At 36.1% G+C, this 21,568-nt stretch overlaps 2 protein-coding genes across 3 annotated transcripts; one reads left to right on the forward strand and one right to left on the reverse strand.

The window, feature by feature from the left end:
• Nucleotides 1-15,692: 15,692 nt before the first annotated feature.
• On the reverse strand, nucleotides 15,693-17,273 carry LOC126759982 (glyoxalase domain-containing protein 4). The gene is made up of 4 exons (XM_050475290.1): nucleotides 16,942-17,273; nucleotides 16,795-16,844; nucleotides 16,615-16,721; nucleotides 15,693-16,378 (listed from the first exon to the last, which is right to left on the reverse strand). Exons 1-4 carry the CDS (start codon nucleotides 17,146-17,148, stop codon nucleotides 15,765-15,767), a joined length of 978 nt encoding a protein of 325 aa, XP_050331247.1. The 5' UTR covers nucleotides 17,149-17,273; the 3' UTR covers nucleotides 15,693-15,764.
• A 1,068-nt stretch (nucleotides 17,274-18,341) lies between these two features.
• LOC126759990 (uncharacterized) lies at nucleotides 18,342-19,953 on the forward strand. 2 transcript variants are annotated; one of them, XM_050475303.1, is made up of 3 exons: nucleotides 18,342-18,436; nucleotides 18,501-18,818; nucleotides 18,890-19,953. In XM_050475303.1, exons 1-3 carry the CDS (start codon nucleotides 18,423-18,425, stop codon nucleotides 19,212-19,214), a joined length of 657 nt encoding a protein of 218 aa, XP_050331260.1. In that variant the 5' UTR covers nucleotides 18,342-18,422; the 3' UTR covers nucleotides 19,215-19,953. The 2 variants fall into 2 exon arrangements, with proteins under 2 accessions (XP_050331260.1, XP_050331261.1); XM_050475304.1 differs by having other exon boundaries at nucleotides 18,501-18,810.
• Nucleotides 19,954-21,568: the final 1,615 nt, after the last annotated feature.

Raw genomic sequence — 21,568 nt, forward strand, 5'->3', positions numbered from 1 at the left:
TGAGGAAGAACCTGTATAAAATTGTACGCACATATTCAAATGATTCCTACAAATATGAATTTTGAACAAATGCTTATGATTTGAAATATAATTTTTGTATTTATGAGTTGTATTTTGTTATTTTGACATAAAGAGATAAAAGGTATCAACTTTGCTCAACCTCTTCCTTTCAATTATGGTTACATAACATATTTCTAATTTCAGTAAAATTTGTTGATTTTAATATATAAAACTTAAAGCGAACCGTGATAGATATGGTGATATAATCAGGATGATTGAAATTGATCTGCCCGTCTGTGCATCTGTCTGTGCAAGCGATAGCTGGACTAAAAATAGGAATCGTGATTTATTTTTGTACAAATGTTCTATGCCCAAAGAAGATTATATTGTAGACAAGCGTAGTCGGACCACGTTCACAAAATGCCATTAAACGAAAACCTATAAAAGGCTGTAACTTAGCTCAAATTTAAGATACAAAACTGAAATTTGGTGCAGAGGATTGCAATAATGAAGGCCACCAATAGGCTTAAATTAAAAAAAATGATGATATATTTAATATATATACATGTGTATCGCGCAAACCACTAAAGCAAAATCAACCAAATTTGCTTAGAACTAATCATTTTGGCACCTCCTTCGACAGTGTGAAAATGCGTGTAATTGTGTAAAAGTGCAATAACTAACTAACTCCTTCACCCTGCTAACTTCCCATATAATACAAATTTAAATTCCCTCTGATACTTTTACTTTACTGTATGCAAATCGTTAAAATCGGATCAATACTTCAGGTAGCCCCCATATGCTATACCTAATATAAAAGATTTCAAACTTCCTGTTAACTTTATACCGCATGTACTGATCAAATATGAAGTATCTTAATCTTAATACATAGTGGTGTAAAAAACGGTTACCATCAGATTAGTAGGTACTATCGCTAGCCTTTAGGTATATGGGCATTATTATTATTAGTGTAAGATGGGTTTCCTCCGGTAAAAAACATGCTTTTTTCAACAATTTTTTCTCATATAAAATATTAAATATTTTATTACAATTTCTTATTGTTACAAACATATACTATTAACAAACAAATTCTGAAATTTTTGGGTAAAAAATTTAAACGAACTAAATTTACGACGCCATTTTCAGTGAACCCTCAGAAAAACGATGCGCCCGTGTTGGTATGATACAGGATCATCTAAAGTGAAAAAATACGTGTTTTATTAAAAACCTTAACATAGAACTTGACCAAGAAAAAAACTGGAAATTGGCTTTTTGGCATACATTTTTACCAAAAAATTAAAATTTTTGTTAATTTTTTTTTTTTAAATAGTTGTAATCGAAAGAAAAACGGGAAATTGGATATTTGGCAGACATTTTTACAAAACAATTAAAATTTTTGTTAATTTTTTTTAAATAGTTGTAAACGAAAGAAAAAACTGGAAATTGGATATCTGGCAGGCACTGTTACAAAAAAATTAAAATTTTAGTAAAAATTACGCGAATTTTTTTTTCAAATAGTTGTCTTTAAGAATTGTATCTCAAAAACCTGTGTAAAATTTCATCAAGATCGGTTGAGTAGTTCTTGAGAAATTTTGCCAACCAATTTCAAGAACACAGTTTCGAAAACAACGCGTTTAAAGACGGCGCGCAGAAATGAATGACATTGATGCCTTGATATTAAGAAATACTTCAGATGAAAGTCTCAAATTCGGTATTTCTCTACTTCATGCTCGTATAAAATTTATGGAGTGCATTTTGGAGAATTACAAAGGACGTAAAGCTAGAGATGGAAGCAAATAAAGCAGCTATTCAAGACAATCTGAAACAAATACTGGGTATCAATGTAGACGTAGTGAAACAAGGAATGGGCATAACAAATGACGGGAATATGTCTAGACGATTTTTTGAAAATCCTGCTCTAACATCTGATGCAACTGGAGTAAACGAAGAACTGGTTCATCGCTTTAAAATTATATTGACCACAATCAATTGCAGGAAGTCGATTGATACATACAAATTCTATAGATATTGTTTGGATACCGCCAAACTGTATGTTGACCTTTATGGCTGGTATTATATGCCCATAACTGTTCACAAAGTTTTAATTCATGGCAGCAAAATTATTTCAGAGGCTATTTTACCAATAGGTGAGTTTTGGTTAACCTTTTTTAATTTTATATCTTAATTTATGCAAGTTGTAATGTTTTTTCATAGGAATGTTATCTGAGGAAGCACAAGAAGCACGCAACAAGGATTACAGGAACTATAGGATGTATCATTCCAGAAGAATTGGACGCATATCCACTAACGAAGATGTGATGCATCACTTATTAATATCTTCGGATCCGTACATAAACATTTTTCGTACTAAAATAAAATTAAAAAAATGAGAATGTCACGAAGATGTAAAAAAGTTGCTAAAAGAAACTTGATAAAAGAGAATTTAGTTGTATGGGAGGTGGGCGTAAAAGTGGGCGGATATTATTGAAATTTAACACCAACATATATAATGTCATAAAAATGCTATGTACCAAAAATCAGTGCTGTAGGTCAAAAATTAAGTTTCACCTTATATGAGAGGTGGGCGTAAAATAGGGGGCGTGATTTTGATTTTTTCATTTTTTTCTTGATTGGAATCCAGAACAATGATGTACCAAATGTCATTGTCCTGCGACAACTCCTTATATTTTTAGCCGCAGTATGCGCTAGCAGAAACCTATGTGCGGCGCGCTTAGCTTAGCTAGCCTCTAGCGCACAAGTGCTCAAGGCTGTATCTCTGAAGTCTTCTAGAGGTGTTGTAGAATTTGATAAGACAATGGAAAAATCGTTTTTTTTAAACCCGTATGATATACACTAATATATTCTATTAGTTCCACTTTATATTTTCCACGTGTTTAATTTTTACAAATTGTCAAAGTTACTAGTGTTCGGAGGCGTCCGAAAGGCTCACTCTTTCCTCTTACATTAAAGTGCTTTTGAATTGCTTCTTTTTTGTTCTAAAAACTGATGAAATTCTTATTCAAATTTTTTGCTTAGTTTTGCTTTAGCTGTGAAAGGTGTAACATTCTGTCATTTCTAATATGTATATATGATTATTTCATATGCGTAGCTAGAGATCCAGTTTAAAAATTGTCTCTATAAAAGAGTTCTCACGTCGTCAAGCGCACATACTATGTGTAATACGTACAATATGAACCTAAATCCTTCCATAGAAATACATACAATGCTACTTAAAAGTTTGGACCCATCCCTGAGGATATTTCGAATCACATTCGCGCCTTCTGTTTCTCTTAAAATGAGTCGTTCTCCACTATACAATAGTCCAACGAAAAAACTCCTCATAATGTGCTTTATATGGACCGTTGAAGCACACATGTATATATATTGACATATACATATATATATACATATGTATGTAGATATGTGTTACACCTGTAAGTCATATTGTTGTGGCAGTCGTCAATGTGCAGTTAGGCACTTTGTGTTTGGGCGAGTATGTTCACCGCAGTTGTTGTTGCGGTCACGTTACATTACCAAGCAAAAGGTGCAAATGTTATCCATTGTTCATTTGCCATGCTGGCTTTGCTCGTACCTTTCTCCCATTTTGTTTGTCATTTGCCTATTTTCTCGCACACTTTTTTACTTGCAAAGCAGGAGCACCTAAATCTAACACATTTTTCGTTGTCATTTTATGCAACTTTTGCTTTTGTTATTATGCTGCACCGAGGTGACTTCAATTTCTTTGTGCACAGATTTGTGGAAGAGCAAAGGCACAGTGAAACGCGAACGATCCGCGCTTTGTGTGACTTTGTCTTTAGCTTTGTGTGTTTTCATGTTTTTTTTTTTATTTTATTATTATTTTTTTTTTGCGCTGCTTTGTCTAATAATTTAGTTCTGACCATTTTACTTGTCACAGCGTCCATACACCTGTGTTGTATTAGCGCTCACAACGGGGTTCAGTAGGTTTCTGGAGCATGACAGTTGCGGTTGAATTTGAGGGCTCTAGCACGAATCAGCCATATACAAAGAGCACACCATACACCAGCACGAAAATTGGCTCAAAAAAGTATACGTTTCCTTGTGAAAGTGCGCAAAATGAAACAAACGGTAGCTTGGACTTACTCCGGGCAACAGCGCTTTGACCACCTAAACTGGAGCACCGTGTTACACAAATTTACAAACAAGTGTTAGGCTAATAATATCCGTATAGGACATTTTTGTTATTGTTACTATTAGATATATAGATGAACATAGTAGGTCAGAGTATTAAATTACTCTTCCCCGTTTCCATTTTGACTGAGGCTAAAAGATAGCTATGATTGTATTGTATTTTGCTGAAGTTTTATTTTGAACATATTCATACCCGACCGTTATTCCAAGTAGACACAATTGTATACATTTTGTACATTGAAACATGTACATATGTATATGCATTAAAGTCAGGTAAACCTTGTGACAAAAGATGATACCCATGGCTGTAGCAAAAATTGTACTGCCTTGATGTACCAAAATATATTATTCAAATGTAAATCAGTCACACATCACATGAAAAAATCTGGTGAATACGGTAGTTGATGGTATTCATTGCGTTTTTGGATTTAAATTCGGTCACAATCGTACTCTTTCTGAAAAAAATTCAGCTTCATTGGAGCGAGTCGAGTAAGAACGCATTTCATACCTGAAATATACACCAAACTCAGACGAGAGATATTGAGATCTGTTCCCATCTCTCTAACACCTGCATGACGGTTTTCAAGCATCATATCCTTCAGTTTTTTAGTATTTCCATTAGTTGAAGAGGTTGAATTTCGTCCAGAGGCATGTCTTCAACGATCTCTCGACCGCCTTTCAAGGCTTTGTATCACTCGTAGGTTGGTGGTTTTATAAATCTGAATCATCGTAAGCTTTTTCCAACACTCGCAACGATTCCGCAGACGAAATTTGGTTAAAAATACAAAATTTGAGAAAATTCTTTGTTCGATTTTTTTATCCCTTGTAGCAGCTGCTATAATCAAACAGGTTAACAGATCGGGCTCATATTTGGCAAAATAATTAATGACAGGGGCGACGCTCCTGAGTTAAAAAAGTATCTAAACAATTTTTTTGTGCCAAATTGTGACTCTACTCAAATTTAGTTTAAGCTTAATTGGAGTATGAATTATTGTACTTTATGCACCGTTTTGTGAATGACGCAATAATCCAACTTTAATCTCCCCAGAGTGTCAAGGAAGATGGGCACCAAATATTAGGATGGAAAATAGTTCCCTGCCGCTTTTTTGCTCTTTACTCAATGCTTTACAAGGGCGTTCGCATGGACGGGAACAAGTGCTAATCACTTGACGCTATGTCCGGGCTATATAGTGGATGCGATTAAACCTCCCATCCGAGCTCCCGTAGCTTCTGACGAGTCATCAAAGAAGTGTGTGGTCTGGTGTTGTCCTGGTGGAACGCTATACCCTTCCTGTTAGCCAATTCTGAACGCTTCTGGCGGTCCACTTGTTCGCAGTAGATAGTAGAATTAAGCGTCTGGCCATATGGGAGCAGCTCGTAGTGGATGATTCCCTTCCAATCCCACCATACACACAGCAAAACCTTCCTGGCCGCCAATCCCGGCTTGGCCACTGTTTGGGACGATTCAGCGGCCTTCGACCACGACCGTTTTCGCTTGATATTGTCGCATGTGATCCATTTTTCGTCGTCTGCTTGAAAAATGGTTTGAGTTCGTTCTGTTTCAGCAGAATATCACAGGCGTTGATTCGGTCCAGAAGGTTTTTTGCGTCAAATCTTGCGGCACCCAAACATCAAGCTTTTTTGTGTATCCAGCCTTCTGCAAATGGTTTGATGACTAACTCCCATGTTCTAAGCGATGTCACGAGATGCCACATGTCGGTCTAACTCGATGTTTTCCATGATTTGATCGGTATTCGTCGTCACAGGTCTTCCGCCGGGTGGCTTATCCATGGTGTCGTTTTCACCCGCTCTGAATCGTCGAAACCATTCCTCCGCAGTTCGAAGTGATAGAGTACCATCCCCAAAAACACTATTAATCTCACGGAACGTTTCTCTAGCGGATTTGCCTTTAACGAAGGAAAACTTTAAAATAGCGCGAATTTCGGCGTTAGTGAACTCCATGTTTACACGTCTATAACTGTTGAACGCAATATCCAAACTAATCATGCATAGCGTCGTTTTGTAGGTTATGCCAAGGCCTTTCAAAGATGTATAGTATTGTTAGAGCTCTGTAGCGCTTTTTACATAGCTGCGAAATTCAAAAGGCAAAAAGGCGAAAGGGAGATATTTTCCAACCTAATATTAACAATTTTTTAATATTAACAAAATTCGTTCTCACTCAGCTATTTCCTGTCTTCCTTGACTGATTCACAAATGAAAACATTAAATTGCCTTTAAAAATGTAAATATGAAAATGAATTTCTTGTGAAATTACGTAAAAGTTTATTTCTTAAAGCTGTCAACTACGTAGGCATATAGGGCATTTTTTTAGAGATCTAAAATTTTTGAGTTAGATATTTCTACACCTGAAACGAGCGGCACTGGAGCGTGGATAAAAATCAGATAACGTTTCATTGTGATATCAAAAGCACCTAGCTATGGATCAAGATAACCTGAGATATCACAAAGTTAGAGTAGCTAATATCACTACGCTACCGAATCTACTTAATTAAGCATGTTTTAGGCTCTGCTCGCCCAGACAATTTTTACAATTAACATCGGTTACAACACACACAATTGGAGCAAACCTTGAACAAAACCTTGATAAGTGAAAGCTCTCCTCTTTGAAGGAAACAGCATGTCTATGCCAGCCTTTATGGCGGATTACAATACTGAATAATAGTTTGATTCATGAAATTCGACCAATAACTTATAACTGATTCATACGCAACAGATTCACTAGAGTCTCAATGTTCAGCTGCGCTTTGAAACAGGTCTTCCTTGCAATGGCAATGACGTAACAGGCCAACAATTTGTATCGGGTGATTTTTTAAGAGCTTGATAACTTTTTTAAAAAAAAAACGCATAAAATTTGCAAAATCTCATCGGTTCTTTATTTGAAACGTTAGATTGGTTCATGACATTTACTTTTTGAAGATAATTTCATTTAAATGTTGACCGCGGCTGTGTCTTAGGTGGTCCATTCGGAAAGTCCAATTTTGGGCAACTTTTTCGAGCATTTCGGCCGGAATAGCCCGAATTTCTTCGGAAATGTTGTCTTCCAAAGCTGGAATAGTTGCTGGCTTATTTCTGTAGACTTTAGACTTGACGTAGCCCCATAAAAAATAGTCTAAAGGCGTTAAATCGCATGATCTTGGTGGCCAACTTACGGGTCCATTTCTTGAGATGAATTGTTCTCCGAAGTTTTCCCTCAAAATGGCCATAGAATCGCGAGCTGTGTGGCATGTAGCGCCATCTTGTTGAAACCACATGTCAACCAAGTTCAGTTCTTCTTGTCCAATAAAGTAAACTGAGTGCGAAACTTGGTCACAATCGCATTAATTGTTTGCTCACTTGGTCGATTATGTAGACCATAAATCGGACGTAAAGCGCGAAACACATTTCGAACCGAACACTGATTTTGGTAATAAAATTCAATGATTTGCAAGCGTTGCTCGTTAGTAAGTCTATTCATGATGAAATGTCAAAGCATACTGAGCATCTTTCTCTTTGACACCATGTCTGAAATCCCACGTGATCTGTCAAATACTAATGCATGAAAATCCTAACCTCAAAAAAATCACCCGATATAATTCTGGTCCCAAACGCGGTTATCCATCGTCTAAAACTAAATGTTTTGAGCAGGACAGTTCAACAAGCAACTCAGGTCGTGAAACCATGCGTCTTTATGAGAGTAAAATTTTTTCATTCATTTTTCTGTGTTTATACATCTAAAAAGAACACCTTTTTAAAACCCTGCAACATTTTTCGCTCTGTCAGGTTAACAAAATGATTTCTGCCACACCGTCCCCTATGGCACTCACACGCAACTAAATTAAAAATAACTGTGAAGCGATTTGCTCTTAACTCCATACACATGCCCATACATATAATTCATTTGTATGACAACAGTCGCGAAATAGCGCAAAAGCAGTCGTTTCCAGCAAACGTGTGTAAGCAACAACTGCAATACTGGCAGCTTCATCATAATCAACATTAAAACGTTTCGGCAATCCTATAAATATTTAAATATAACGACAAAAACAACCGCGACACATTGTGACAGTCGGCGCCGGTGTGAGGACGAGGTGTTACTGCAGCAAATATTCGCGGCAATAAAGTCAAAGGGATACACGCGGAAACTTTCAGTCACTGCCGCATAGCCTCGCCGAGAGAAACAGGCACTTGAATGGTAGACGTGGCTGAACGAATCCCAGACTTGCGCCAAAAAAGGGTAAATGGGATGTGGTAGTTGTATGTATGGGAGCCGTATACTGAAATAGAAATAAAATAAAATAGTAATAAAACACCACATTAAAGGATTTCAAATGTCGAAACGTGTAAAGGGTATTGCGTATACTAACTATGCAGTGGAAACTGGAACTCACTGAAATAAGCATTGGTTCGACCAGGGTACCCTCGAGTAGCGTACCGTACCAACACTAGTTGATTGAACAATTGTGTTCCGTTTTCGAAATTCTAATGGTTCAAATAAAAATAAAATGGGATCACGAACATTTATAAATGTGTCTTCGCAACACTAAAATGTATTTCCTTAATCTGCCATCGAATCCATATGTTTTTTTTTCAGTTTTTGAAAAAATAAAGTAAAACAGTTATTGATACGATACTTCTATGCTCCAAATCGAAAATCGGCTCCACTACATAAAACGTACACAGAGAAGAACGAAGCCCATACATTTCACTTTATACTTATCAGCCGCCTAGACCATTCTAGTTAACACTAAAATTGATAAGATTGAGAATTAGTTCCCACCCTTACTACATTCAAAATTCACCACTTCCGATATGGTGAAATTTGCTGCTGGTTTATAAATGTGACTTTCGCAGTAATTTTGCTTTTGTTGTTGTGGCGCGTGAATGCGTGCATCACTTTGTAAATGTTCCCCTAATGAATTGTTTTTCCGCCGTAATATATGTATGTATGTATTGGTAGAGGGAAATTTTTGGTTTTAACTGCAATCATATTTATTATTAAGCTAAAAATATGCTACTGCGCCTAAAATCAAACCAAGAGCTTAGTAAATTACAGCATTATTACGTTTCTAAGCGAAATTCTCTCTAATTTCAGATACTTTTCGGTTCCTCATACGTATGAACGGGACGGACAATTGACCTACCCGATGAAGTTTGCTTTAATAGATAGTGAGTTACCTAAAGTAACTTTCTTTTAAGTTGATTGTACAAATAGACATTTTATGTTAGCCTGCATTCAATTATTTCTTTCTTTCAAACGACAATCTGGCACTAAAATCAGAATACTTTTAAAAGCGCACGAAAGTACAACTGTCAGCAGACAAGGCTTCGCCAATTGTTTTCTTTTGGGATTCTCATGGAATTGACCACATTGATAGTCAATGATAGAATAATCAATAAATAATATAATTGTGCACTATTGATTTTATTCTTTGTCGATGTCAAAGTTGTACTGTTTAAGATAAAGGAGGTATTCTGGTCTAGAAGCATGAAATTCAGGTAATTTTAAAAGTGTCGTAGAAAAAGGCAACTAATATTTTTACCATCCATTTTTTTATTAGTTATTTTTTAATTTTAGAAGAGTACAGCAAAAAATTAAAAACTAAAAAAAGTCAAAAATTTAAAAAATTATGAGCTGACGAAGTGGGGGGTCTCTAAAAATTTCCATGTGACCATACCCATGATTTCAACCCTCCTAGTTATCTGAAACCAAAAAAAAAAAAAGATTATTAATCTAGAATAATGTCGCAATGGCCGGAACTACGGAAAAGTGGGAAAAATTTGTTTTCACAAAATGGCGACTGCCTGAAAAAAATTTTTTTTGGATCACTTTTTCTGACTATTTCGAATTTTTTTTTTAAATAATAAAAATAAAAATTTGGGGATGGGGCTAGTTTCAACCATAGACAAGTCTATAAAAAAGACTCTACAAAATTTTCAAGTAAGTCGGTCCAGTAGAACCTGAGAAATCGTGCGTATCGTCCCGAAAAAGTCAGTTTTGAGGAAAACACGTTTAAAGTTTAGGAGACAATTCTAGTGAATACGGACGCCACGTCACAAAATCAGCTGTATCTCCGAAAATAAGTTGAATTTTGAAAAATCCTTCCAAGGTCATATTTTTCAAAGTCTAAACTTTCAAGATATGCAAAAAAAAAAATCGATTTTTTTAAAATCCTAGACAAGAATACCCCCTTAAGGTCTTTTCAGCCCATGCAGTATGGTTTCACCCTGTAAATTTAGAAAATCAATTAGTGGAGTCAATGTGCGAAATAGCCACTAATATTCTGACATCACAAACGACCATATAACGACATCGGAGAAGAGAATTTCTGAACAATCAAAAACTTAGCACAGTAAACGTGAAGAGATGCATTTTTACCATTACTTTACTTAACTAAACTTCACGATCTTACCGGTAGGACATGACGGAATGAGATTTATCTTGGAATTAAATTGCACACTATCATAGGGTTAAGCTTTCAATGTTTCTTGCTCGTAATAAAAAAGCATTCTACTACTGGCGATTTCTTGATTGCTCTAAAACTGGTGCAGTACTTTAGTTATTTTGTTTCCTTGTAGATTTCAATAGATTTCTTACATATTGCCCAAGAGTGGCGGTATCAAGTGAATCGGAAGTTCGAAAGTATTTATGGTAGGTATATGAGCGCCAAGGAAAAGTTTTGACCCGATTTTACACTTTTTTGGCTCGAGTTATAGTTTGGATTTCTGCATTTTCTACGGCACTTAGGGCACTATTTATGCAAAAATGTTTGGTTGTAGTTCAATTTCACTTTTTACCCACTCACCGTAAGACAAAAATTTCAGGAGAATGTAATATACCGAATTTGGTTGATATTGGTCTAGTAGATTCCGAGATGTAGATGTGCTCTTCGCCCGAATTCGATACCGGCACCAATATAGCCTTCTCATCACATCTGAAGTGTGAAATTTAATGTTTCTCATACATTGCCTCTCATTAATATGACTTTTTGTGCCAAATTTGAATATCTAAGTACCTTAATTTACGGCTAAGGTTGGGCAATTTATTAGTTTTCGAATGAAAGCGTTTTGTGGACTTGGCAATGGTTCATTTACGCCCAATATCAACCTTCTTATTGTGCCGAGAAACATATGTACCAAATGTCAACTATATATTTCAGTTTTCGCGCAAGATACAACTTGCACAGGCGGACGGACGAACAAACAGTTACGCGGATTTCAACTCGTATCGTCTTCCTGATCATTTCTATACATATACTTTATCTATCTTGATTAGTTTTAGGTGCTACTGGATTTATCTGAAACCTGAGCTGGTGGATGCGCTATTCTGCACCCTGAGTAAGATAGAGTGACTCCCATCAGAAATGGCTGCGGGATAATCTCGCAACCGCCCCATTCCATTAAAACCCTGGGATTAAAAGGGTTCACATTTTCGGGAGATGGTTAGCTGCTTTGAGTTGGGACCGTATTTGCATGAACACGAAAAAAAATTAAAATACGAACGATGACGGAAAGGTGACGATAGAAACTAAAGGAGGTCAAAACATGATGTCTAGATCCGTACCAGGTGGGAGTGCTGCTCCTGGGACGACGAAATAATCGCTGACAAAACGCAGTAAAACTGCAGAAAGTTCTGCAACAGGCCCTTCTGGGAACAATTGGTTACGGAGAAACCGGTGGAAATCTACCGGCAAACGGCGTGAGTCCACTAGACTCATGGAAGGCTCTACAGGGAGCAGAAGGAAATTAGCACTAGCTAAGAAGCTCTAAGCAGACTGCCGCTTGGCTGTCAAAATCGTGAAGCGTTGCGGTGACTAGCATGTTGGTCAGGGAAGATGGTGCCATCTCCCGGAATGAATGGAAGAGAGTAGTGATACTTATCTCCTCAGCCTTCTTAAAGGTGGTCAAACGGAACCCTGGGCCACGCCCAAGGGGTGAGAGTGCCAGACGGCACCTTGGGTTTCATAAGCCCATCAGATGTGCCGACGAACTATCGGCGGTCCTATATAAGAAAGCAGTCTCTCGTTTGAAAGAGGTATGAAAGGTAGCCAAATTGGAATTGAGAGTAATAAGGCTGCAGAGAACCGGGGAATCTTATTTAAAAGAGGAGTCCGTCGGTCCCCTTAACGAAACCAAGGGAGCCATAAGCTATAAGGTAAGGGTTCGAAAGGGTGGTCCTCAGGATATTTGATCGCCCATAAGATCGGAGTAGTCACCAAACCATTTGCAGAAAGCTGGATACACAAAAAAGCTTGATGTTTGGGTGCCGCATGATTTGACGCAAAAAAACCTTCTGGACCGAATCAACGCCTGCGATATGCTGCTGAAACGGAACGAACTCGACTCATTTTTGAAGCGGATGGTGACTGGCGACGAAAAATGGATCACATACGACAATATCAAGTGAAAACGGTCGTGGTCGAAGGCCGGTGAATCGTCCCAAACAGTGGCCGAGCCATGATTGATGGCCAGGAAGGTTTTTCTGTTTGCTATTTGGTGGGATCGGAAGAGAATCATCCACTATGAGCTGCTCCCATATGACCAGACGCTTAATTCTACCATCTACTGCGAACAAGTGGACCGCTTGAAGCAGGCGATCGACTAGAAGCGTCCAGAATTGGCTAACAGGAAGGGTGTAGTGTTCCACCAGGACAACGCCAGACCACACACTTCGTTGATGACTCGTCAGAAGCTACGGGAGCTCGGATGGGAGGTTTTATCGCATCCACCAAATAGCCCAGCCAAGTGATTACCACCTGTTCCTGTCCATGCGAACGCCCTTGTTTGTGTAAAGAGAAACTCAGGCTTGTGAAAAGTGGCTGTCCGAGTTCTTCGCAAATAAGGAGAGGGGCTTCTACGAGGGAGGTATTATGAAGTTGTCATCTAGATGGAAACAGATTATCGAACGAAACGGCGCATATTTGAACTAAATCCGATCACTGTAACACTTTTTATAAAGCATTGAATAAAGAGCAAAAAAGCGGAAAGGAGATACGTCATCTTGAACCATTATGCATATATGTATGAATGACTTTATATCTACCTCAATTAGCGTTAATAGTTACAAACAAGCTACAGTATATTCATATTCCAGTACAGAATTGCCATCTGCAATATGAAACTCCTCAGATTGACAAAATACACCAAGTTTCATCAAAATATCTCAATTTAGCTTTTCCTTACTACATCAGGGTAAATAATTTTTGAAAAAAAAAAAAAATCATAGTAAAAAAAAAAACGTTAACTTCGGCTACACCGAAGTTAATATACCCTACATAGGTGCATTTCTTTTATTAACTATGTGTTCAGTTTGTAGGGAAGCTATATGCTATAGTAATCCGATCTGAACAATTTTTTCGGAGATTGCATTCTTGCCTTAGAAAATAACATGTGCCAACTTTTGTGAAGATACATTGTCAAATGTGAAAGTTTTCCATACAAGAACTTGATTCCGATCGTTCAGTTTGTATGGCAGCTATATGTTATAGTGGTCCGATATCGGCAGTTCCGACAAATGAGCAGCTTCTTGAAGAGAAAATGACGTTTGCAAAATTTCAAAACGATATCTTAAAAACTGAGGGACTAGTTCGTATATATACAGACAGACGGACAGACAGACAGACGGACATGGCTAAATCGACTCAGCTCAACATACTGATCATTTATATATATACTTTATACAAGTAGGGTCTCCGACGCTTCCTACTGGGTGTTACAAACTTCGTGACAAACTTAATATACCCTGTTCAAGGTATAAAAAGTCTATGCACCGAACTTATAGGCATTTTTATTACCTACAACATTGCCAGTTAACCTTTTTCTATAGGAGTCGTAGTTTTACTGGAAATGGAGATAAGCCACTCTTAACATTTAAAAGTTCAAGTACGCTCCTCCCCACTTTCAAAGGCTTCCGTACTAGTCTATACAATTTTTTTATTTAAAAAAACAAAGTTTCTACTTGAAAGTGCTGTTGTTTTATCTTGGGCATACGTTCATATATACACATACATATGTATGTAGTATATGTATCAATGATAAGAGCTCTTAGAAATAATGGTTACTCTTATCTCTCTACGTGTTCATTGTTGCGTCTGATAATGATGCTATCTTTGCCAGTAAACATTGCTTCTTAATGCATCATACAATGAGTCTGCTCGCTAGTTTTGAAGAAAAAATTTAAGGAAGACTTTTTAATTATACAAAAAATGTGTTCTAATTCATTTAGAGTTTTAACTAGCCAATATGTGAAAAAACAACTATGTAATCAGCCGTCAAACATTGCTTTAGGTAGCATTCATTCGTACTTGGAAGGGTAACTCGGGCAAGCACACGTCGCATATCAAATTTAGCAACTTATTCAAAGAAGGTTAATTATAAGAGTTAGAGACAGTTGTTTCTTGTCTGGTTCCGCCAGAGCCTTACCCTTCCTTACAGCTTGTATTTAAAAATAGCTTATCTTCAGACAATGACAATAATTTTGATATTAAAACGTGCTACCCATACGTCATATCTTCTAATAATTGAAGTGATTCGCAAACTGACGTTGTTTTTACCGTTTTGGTATTTTTATGCACTCCATCGAGAAAGCTACATACATATGTACATCGTTTGACGCGTTCTAATGTTGGGTTTTCCAGAATTAATTGCAAAACAAATAAAGAAAGGCTAAGCTCGGGTGAACCGTACATTTTATACTCTTGCAACCTGCAAGAATTAAAGTTCGAGAAATGTCTTCAAGGAAGAGCTAAGATTTAAACTCTTGCAATTCCCAATTGCCACGAAAATATGGCAGACGGGGCAAGTATTGACCCGATTTTATCTATTTTTGCCAGTAACTTGGGTTTCATTAATCACCAATCATATGGAATAAAGTCAGCCAGATGTTCGAAAATTCTGATGTTAGTTATATGAAGATTAGGTCAAGTTTTCCCCGAATTTATACATTGTGGGCACACAGATACACTGTTATGAGTAAAACATGCTCACTCATTTTCATTGGGACAACTCATATTGGCCGATATATGCGGTATAAAGTCAGCAGGAAATTCGAAAATCTGTATATTAGGTATATGGGGTCTTGGGGAAGTATTGACCCGATTCAACCCATTTTTAATACACAGAGATGCTATTATGAGTCAAAATTCAACTATATATACTGAAGTCCACACTTCAGGTAATTGAACAGTTTTCGATGATTTGGTAAGTTTTTGATCATAACCTTATATCTCGCTTAGTTTAAGTAGGTGAACAAAACTATTATACTCTGTAGCAACGTGTTGCAAGAGTATAAAAATATATTATGTGTATGGTGAATTCTCTTCGAACAATCATTGAGCTATACAGATATATAGTATATGTACAAGTATGTACATATTTACTCCAATTAAAAATAGAAACAGTGTGGAAGTTTTCCGTTTCTCATATCGTCTTGTCATAAAATTATATACTCGAAGGCTGTTTCAATTTTCGTTATCATAAACGAAGTTTGAATTCGTTAAATTGTATTTTAAGTAATAATAACTGTATTCAATTTTAGTGTAATTTTATTACATATTATTTTGTAGTTAAATTCGAATTACATATTAAGAACTAATAATTTATTCTTTCTCTTGGAAGGGATCTTTCTGAATATATTTCGTCAGATTCTTATCACCATCCTCTTCCACTTTTGACAATTCCGAAAATCCTTCCTCGTCAACAAAACATATTTCGTGTCCATCTGGATCCGCTAAGATGATAACACGCACCGTCGCCTTTCCCGGCGTGTCAAGCGTAATTAGAGGTGTCAATATAGTGCCATTCGCTTGCTGAATAATCGCATCAATTGCAGGTTGAACATTTAACGGTACGGCAAATGCAATGCGACCATATGCTTTAGCCCGATTGATAGGATCGGTTAATTTTTTCAAAGTTAAACGTGCTTGATTTTCGCCATAGAACAGTGTTATTGCACTAGAATCTTCGACCTCCACTTTCATTTTTAATAATTCATGCCAATACGTTTTAGATGCCGCCAAATTGCTTGAGTGTAGAGTGACGCTCATTACAGGATCAGTTCCTTGAGGTTGAGGCTCTTCAATTATATAGAATTTATAGCCATCAGGCGATGTTAATACATGTAAATCTTGCTCCTGTGAAATGGGATAGTTTTGAGATCGCGCTCGTTCAATAGTCTCTTTGGACTTAATAGTGATACCGCCGAAGTCATTACCTACAAATTAATACACATTTTAATAAATATAATTTATATGTACATATATACAAATTTACACAATAAAACGATTGTAAATTCCTAGAAGTGTATAAGAAAAATAATACGTAACTCTTGAAACTTGTACACGAATGATATACTCCTACTATGCAAGCATGCAATGAATATAGATATATTTACTACAAACGCAACAATTATCTGCTGTAAACTACGTTCTATTTAATGAATGTATTTACCCAATTCGTATTCTTTTACACCATAGTTGTAAGTGAGCTCAATTACAAAATGAGAAGATTCTGGTCCATAGCCAATCATAGTTTTGCTCCACCGGTTGTCGTAAGGTCTATATAAATGTCGATACAGATGTACATAATATTAACGATATATTAATTATAATTACTAATTGCCGTTCTCACCCATTACATTGCGCTTCACAGCCTTCTTTAAACTCTTCATGTCGAAGCACCTTAAAATAATTGCATTAAAATTATTAAAAACTTACGAAGCTCACATGACTAGGTAGTTCAAAAACAAAACATTAGTATTAAAGCAACTTTCAGTACCTTCATCCCGAGTATATCTCGGAAGAAATATGCATTTTTTCCACGATTTCCAATCTTGAGCACATAGTGAAGCGTGCGACCCGGAATATCAACATTCGCCATATCGGTTTTATAAGAATAATTACGATTAAGTAAAATTGAACGCTTTGCGATTATCGGCAGCGAGCGACGTCCCAAGCTGATTGTCGACAATAAAATGCAAGACATCGGCACTTGGAAAGTTTATATATATTTATCTTATATACGCTTTAGTAAACTAATCAACAAAAAACCGGTTTTATTAACTGAAATACAAAAACAACTTGATGTCGTGACGTTTTAGCTTTTATTTACCAAGAAATTCAGAGCAAAATAATAAAAAAAAACTTAATACATACATACATATATATGCTATTCCATCAGCTGATCAATGACCATTACAGAGGTGCCACTTTCGGAATTTTTATATCATGATATTCACGGATAATAAGATTTACCTGTAACTTGTCTCGCCTTGCTTGATAGTTCACATATAATATATGTATGTAAATAGCATCCCCCGATTTCGAGGTTAAAATAGGGATGTACGGATAGAGGAGGTCTTCCAGATATAAAATAAATGGTTAGAAACGAATTAGTGAAGTGTTATAGCCTTGACAGACGGCAGCGTTAATCCGGATTAACTGCGCACTTAATCAGATCCAAATTTATAGGTGACAGACGGCAGCTATGCGAGCTTGAAACTCTCATAAACAGCTCATTGTCCTTTTTATAATATTTTCAATGAAAATTGATAGAAGATAAACATTACGGTTGCTAGCCGACCAATTTTTACCAAACCATTTTTTATTACAAAAGCATATAAACACATTATTTTTAAAACTGCATCATAACATAGAAGTCTTATTGATATTATATTGAGAATTTGATAAACAGCTGTCAGGGTTGCTTGTATTTCATTCACAATAGATGAAAATTGGCCATTTTTAACAATGTTGCCATCGAAAATCTCACAAACTCCCCAAACTTTTGAGAGTTATTTTTGGATTCAGCAACGGAGTTAGCTGTGGTAACTCTTGACTTAATCCCGAAAAATGCAATTAATCTGGTTTAACGCTGCCGTCTGTCAATGCTATTAGTGGACATAAAAGTTCAAAATATAACTATAAAATTCATTATAAATGGGAGAAACACGCATTTTAAATAGTTGAATTTTTGAACTTTGAATGCAAATATCTTAAAAACCATAAGTCGGCAACTATATGTATATATTTTCTTAATCTCGAGGGCCTCCTCTATCCGCACATACCCATTAACCCCGTAAACCGGGGATGCTATTCTAAAATTTAACCAATTCATTATTTCTTGAGCTGTAGTAAAGTAATTTTGACAGCTGGTTACGCATTGTGAATGATCCACATTAGAAGAGCAAGAGAAGATAAACAAAGAAAATAAACTTCTGTGTGTAAGCGCAAAAATATTTGTATTGCGATTTAAGGAATATGGATGAAGATTGGTAAGTTTTATATCAAATTTCAAAATGAACTATATTTCATGATAATGATTTTAACTAATTGTAGGATGAATTTAATGAATACTTTGAATTGTGGTGCCATGATGGCTGCCATGGAGATGGATGCTGAATTCCAAAAAAAAGAGCGAAAGAAAGCGAGATATTGGGTGAGTCCATACCTTAAGGAACGAAACGACAAGGGAAGGTTCATGACCGATTTCGAAGCCTTGCGAAATTCTCCTGAATTATTCGTTGAAAACTTTCGCATGCCACCACAAGTTTTTGATGAACTTTATGAGATGGTGGAGCCGCATCTACGTCCGAAACGTAACAGCAGGCCAAAAGATTTTATTCCAATCAAAGCCAAATTGGCAGTGGTACTGGAGTATGCTTTATACATTTTTGCCAAAGTGTCTTTCTAACCGTGTTATGTTTTATTGAAAAATATTCTTACAGATACCTAGCTTCGGGTGATTTGCAACGACACTTGGCTTCTTGCTATCGTATCAGTAAACAGCATTTTGGCAGAATCGTGAAAGACGTTTGTGAAGTACTATGTACCGTATTAAAAAATGAAGTGCCCGATTGGACGGAACAAAATTTGGTAGAAATAGCTAATGGTTTTGAAAACCAGTGGAATTTTCCAAATTGTGTTGGCGCCATTGATGGAAAACACATTAGTGTAAAAGCTCCTCCAAAAAACGGAAGTATATTTTATAACTACAAAATAAGATCACATTCTGTGCCTCGATTGTACCAAAAAAGTAATACAAATTTTTAACTTTTGGATGTATAGGGGTTTAATTCAATTGTGTTGCTGGCTACCTGTGATGCAAATTATAAATTTACCTATTTGGATATAGGTGCTTATGGAAGTGAAGGCGACTCTAATATTATGAGAAGTTCTAAGTTTGGTACCAGCATTATGAATGACACCTGTCTATTTCCTCCTGACACGGTAATTAGTAAAAGAAAAATGCCGCATTTCATTGTAGGAGACGCCGCCTTTCCTTTGTGTAAGCGGTTAATAAAACCGTATAGCACCACACAACTCTCGATAGAGCAAAGGATTTTTAACTACAGGCTAAGTAGAGCAAGGCGGTGCATTAAAAATGCTTTTGGCATTTTAACTGCAAGATGGCTTTGCCTTAGAAATCTTTTATTTTGCAAACCTGAGCGAGCGCAAGTTGTTGTTTCGGCATGTTGCCTATTACATAATTTTCTTACAAATAAGTGTCGGCGAACATATAACTCGAATGCGTTTTCTGGTTTTGAAGATAGCACTGGAAATTGGATAGCAGGAGAATGGGAAGTGTTGCAAGAACAAGAACACACTCGCAATCGAAATGAATCCAACGTAACCGCTTACCGCGGAAGAAATTCAGATTATGGCAAATATATACGTAAAATATTAACAGACTATATTAATTCTACAAATGGATCTATTCCCTGGCAAAACAATGCCACTTTTGTTTAAAATTATATCATTAATCTTATACAAATTAAAAACATCAAGACTATAGCTTTTAGTTTTCATTTCAGTACAAAAAATTTTAGTATTAAAAAATAGTTATAAAAATGTTAATCTGCGATGTTGTAAAGTTTAGCGCGCGATTGTTGCATTTTGATGAGTCATTATTTTTTAAATTTCCATCCATTTTTTTAATTTTCAAAAATTATTGTATAATTATAAATTTCACTATACTCGCGCCGATGTCACTTTCCTTCATGAAACAATTGTTATTTACCTCAAATCAACAAAGAGAAGTAGTTTACCCGGCAAGCCATTTTTCGGTTAAAACATGGGTTAACTACCCAACAATGCTGCCAGAGATTAAAGTTTTTCTAAGTTACTTAAATTAAAAATTATATCTGATACCCTTGTGTACATAAACACAGTATGTATGTATTTGTTTCGCGCTAATAATTTTCAAAAGTTTCGGTAGCCGTGGATTGCTGGAGAAGTTTCGACTAACCCAATGGGACTCTGGTTCATGGTACGATGAGGTATCACATCACAATGTTAATCATGCTTGAGTCATATTTGATTTTCCGTTTTATCGTTTTTCTTCATATTTGTGTGAGTTTGATGAAAAGGCTCTGCACACGTTTGGAATACAACATTCTACTTTATTTGGTATCCTGTTATCTAAACGAATGGATATTGCTCTTTCAGGGCCTATAATTTGTACAATAAAAACAGCAATCTGCAAGTGGTCAACTGGCTTTTTAGATATAATTTATAACGTCGATATATTGGAGTAAATCGTGTGAAAAGTATGCGGTACAGTATGATTTTTTGTTTTTCGTTTTGTATCTAACCAATCATTTGCTCAGAAAGTGTGTTGGACGAATTAGTAAGTTCTGTGTGTAGGGTATATACTTATATATATATATATATATATATATATATATATACATATATATCGACTCACTCAGGAAAGCATCATAAAAATCGCAACACTAATCAACACTAGATGGCGCTCCACATACTAATCAAGCTATTCACGCCACCTCTTTGCCACTAGTTTAAATATCGAAAGCTACCCAGTGAGAATATTTATGTGTATTATATGTGTTTACATTGCACCGTCTAAAGTTTTTTTAAAGTCATTAAAATGACACCGTAAACGAATTACGTCTTGAAAATTAAGTCAAAAAACCAAGAATGAGGTTCTAAGTTTATAATAAATTAATAATTTAATTAATAATAACAAATGGAAACTCTTGAATGTAACGGTAATAATATTTTTATGATGCAGCGCCACCTATCTGTCAATAACAGAATCTATCGGTTTTTTTTTGTATCAGTTTAACATTGTATTTCAAATGTGTTGTATGCCTTGGTTTAATATTTTTTAAGCAATTACGACGGACCTTAATTATACCCTGAACAGGGTATATTAAGTTTGTCAGGATGTTTGTAACACCAAGAAAGAAGCCCCTATAAAGTAGATACATAAATCATCAGTATGTTGAGCTGAGTCGATTTAACCATGTCCGTCTTTCTGTCTGTCCGTCCGTCCGTCCGTCTATATATATACGAACTAGTCCCTCAGTTTTTAAGATATCCTTTTGAAGTTTTGCAAACGTCATTTTCTCTTCAAGAAGCTGTTCAATTGTCGGAACGGCCGA

This window comes from Bactrocera neohumeralis, chromosome 5, assembly GCF_024586455.1.
Source record: "Bactrocera neohumeralis isolate Rockhampton chromosome 5, APGP_CSIRO_Bneo_wtdbg2-racon-allhic-juicebox.fasta_v2, whole genome shotgun sequence".
Classification (NCBI taxonomy): Eukaryota; Metazoa; Arthropoda; class Insecta; order Diptera; family Tephritidae; genus Bactrocera; species Bactrocera neohumeralis.

Bases quoted from the DNA above. Each gene is read 5' to 3' on its own strand.
- LOC126759982 (XM_050475290.1), bottom strand. From the start codon at position 17,148: ATGTCTTGCATTTTATTGTCGACAATCAGCTTGGGACGTCGCTCGCTG. The intron at 16,845-16,941 runs GTACTGAAAGTT...AATTATTTTAAG, and splicing joins GAGATATACTCGGGATGAAG to GTGCTTCGACATGAAGAGTT. The intron at 16,722-16,794 runs GTGAGAACGGCA...ACATTTATATAG, and splicing joins TGTGAAGCGCAATGTAATGG to ACCTTACGACAACCGGTGGA.
- LOC126759990 (XM_050475303.1), top strand. The intron at 18,819-18,889 runs GTATGCTTTATA...ATATTCTTACAG, and splicing joins AAATTGGCAGTGGTACTGGA to ATACCTAGCTTCGGGTGATT.